At 37.2% G+C, this 2,873-nt stretch overlaps 1 protein-coding gene across 9 annotated transcripts in view; it reads left to right on the top strand.

The window, feature by feature from the left end:
* The window catches only part of Ptpn13 (protein tyrosine phosphatase non-receptor type 13), a 238,888-nt gene that overhangs the window by 179,599 nt on the left and 56,416 nt on the right, over positions 1–2,873 (top strand). For all 9 annotated transcript variants that reach the window (XM_008851752.3, XM_029555308.1, XM_029555309.1 and 6 more), the window contains 2 exons: positions 899–992; positions 2,097–2,182. In XM_008851752.3, coding sequence (XP_008849974.1) covers positions 899–992; positions 2,097–2,182 — 180 coding nt within the window. The remainder of the gene's footprint in view (positions 1–898; positions 993–2,096; positions 2,183–2,873) is intronic.

Here is a 2,873-nt window from a genome sequence, read left to right as displayed (position 1 = left end):
TGATCACTTTATACCTATGCTCAGATGCCAAGGAGCTCAGAAAGTAACCGACTGTGACTAGTAATAATCAGATATATAGAGATTAGAAACGCATGTGCAACTTAGGTGTCAATTGTATTAAAAATGAATTTAAAAAAAAACAAACAAAAAAAAAACTTCTCAGGGCTGGAGAAATAGCTCCATTAGTCAAGTGATTGCTGCACAAACATGAGGAGTTCAGTCCCCAGCACCTACATAAAATAACTGGGCATGATGGCACAAACTTATGATCCCAGGGCTGGGGGGAGACAAGAGGATCCCTGCTGCTTGCTGACTTTCCTATCTGGCCAAATGGTGAGGTCCATGTTCAGCAAAGAGACCCTATTTCCAAAAATAGTGTGGAGAAACAACTGAAGAAAACATCTGACATCAATGTCTAGCCTCCACATGTGTGTACTCACACAGCCTTGTCTACTAAAGCCTTTTAAGACTAAAAAAGAAGTTTCTTTTTCCTTGTGGAAGGGATTTTTCTCTCAGATTCACAGGCACAATCTAATAATTCCAGATACTAAGTGTTTCTTGATAATTATGTGCTCACACTAATCTTGCATAGATGGAGTTTGCTTTCTGCTTGCTCATAGTGCATGACATAGACTTAGAAAGGAAGAGAACTTCCTCATCTAGTCAGGATACAGCATATTGTTACTTTCTGAGTTCAGTGAAGAATTTTGCTATAAAGAAGGAAACTACTTTGATACTTGGAGAACCAAGCTACCAGTATTCTTGTGCACTGAAATATTTGTATGCTAAAGTAGCACCACAGTTTTAGATGGTGAATTGGATCCTTTCTAGGGCTCAGATTTGAAATCATGCAAATATTTTCATATTAAAAAGTGTTATTGTGTCTTTTTCTGTTTAGGGAGGTGTAAATACCAGTGTCCGGCATGGTGGCATTTATGTGAAAGCTGTTATTCCCAAGGGAGCAGCAGAGTCAGATGGTAGAATTCACAAAGGTATATTTATATGTGTGCAGAAATTATATACATAAATATCACAATAAATAAGAAGCTACAAAGTTGATAAGAATTTTAAAGTCATAATGTGCTATGAGAACATACTCAGGCTTTTTTTTTCTTTTGTTTTGTTTTTAATTTATTGAGAATTTCATACGTGCATATAAGGTATTTTGATCAAATTCATGCCCACTCCCTCTCCTCCAACTCCTCACATATCACCCCATCACTTTGCCCATCAGTTTTTTTTTGATAACTTCATGTAATCTTTCTTCTTTTATTTATTTTTTTATGGGGCTTTTGGCTACTCTTAACATTCCCCCCTCTGAAGAGGTAACCCTAAAATCTTTTAGGGATTAGATAAAAGTTCCCAAATACTTTTGACATTTTTGACCTTTGGAACAGATTAGAGAACATATTCAGTTTTAAAACATTAAAAAACTCCTTGAAGTTGAGCGTGGTGAGGCAGAGGTAGGTAGATCTTTGCATTCAAGGCCAGCCTGTTCTGCATAGCAAGTTCCAGGCCAACTGGAGCTACAGCGAGACCCTGTCTGAAAAAAGAAAAAAAAAAAAAAAAAAAAAAAAAAAACACGACACAGCAAAAACTTGATGACACAGCAAAAACTCCTTACTGCTTAGTCCTTAGCAGCAGACACTATCTAATAGTTCTAATTGTTTCAGTAAATGTTCTGTACCTGTTGGTAATAAAAGTGAAGGTGCAGTAACAACCTACATTTCTGAGAACTAACTTGAGACTTGCCTCCAGTCTCTGCATTTATCGTTCAGTTTATCTTCCTTCATGATTTAAGCTGATTGCTATAATGTATATTATTCCAGTCAGGCAGGTGGTGTATGCCTGTAATCCTTGCACTTGGGACACTGAGGGAAGTAGATTACATTGGACAGTAGACAGGGGCTCACTGTTATATCCATTAAGCTTAATAGAACTCACTTCCTACAATAATTTCTTGGATTATCAGTAATATTCAGATTTTCCAAAATTTGAGCTTCTCCTCAAATTAATATGAAATAACTCATTAGGTGTTAAAGTCCCTGTAGACTCTTTATGGTTTATTTCTTTCAAATCAACTCCCTCATTTACAGGGGATCGTGTGCTAGCTGTCAATGGAATAAGTCTAGAAGGAGCTACCCATAAGCAAGCTGTGGAAACACTAAGAAATACAGGACAGGTAAACAATCATAATATAAGCCTGCTAAGATAACTTAGATGAGCACAGTATTGTACTGTCTGTCAGACTCATTGAGACCTTAAACCTGTTAGTCAGGAAACCAGGGCAGTGTAGCTGCTCCACATTTCACTGTTATTGCCATTGCTGACCTTCCAAGTCAAGAAGCAATTATTACAGGAGATGGTTTACTGAGGAAATTAACCTGTGTCATGTTTAGTCCTAATTTCATCAAATTACCAGATGTGGAATGATAGAGCTTGCATTTTTAAAATATCTCATAAATATTTACTGATTTCTAATGATTATTCATTCCTCGTCATTCTTTTAAAATATTTTATTCTTTTTATTTTATGTGTATGAGTGTATTGCCTGAATGTATGTGAGCACACCCGTGTCATGCAATGCTGCAGAGGTCAGAAGAGGCCTTCAGATTCCCCTGGAACTGGAGTTAAGGACGGTTCGCAGCCTCCATGTGGGTGCTGGGAATCGAACCCAGGTCCTCTGCAAGAGCAGTCAGTGTTCTTAGCTACTGAGCCATCTCTCCAGCCCCTGATTCCTGGTCATTCTTTAACCCAAAAGCTAATTGTGTTCAAATACCTTTTGGATCAGGATGTTTACCAAATTATAATGGTTTTTAGATTACTGTGTGACAGCTTTTCCCTCACACTAAATTATCTATAACATATATATA

This window comes from Nannospalax galili, unplaced genomic scaffold (genome assembly GCF_000622305.1).
Source record: "Nannospalax galili isolate Female #2095 unplaced genomic scaffold, S.galili_v1.0 scaffold405, whole genome shotgun sequence".
Taxonomy (NCBI): Eukaryota; Metazoa; Chordata; class Mammalia; order Rodentia; family Spalacidae; genus Nannospalax; species Nannospalax galili.
The sequence above is the reverse complement of the archived record's forward strand: the minus strand, read 5'-3'. Positions and strand labels throughout refer to the sequence as shown.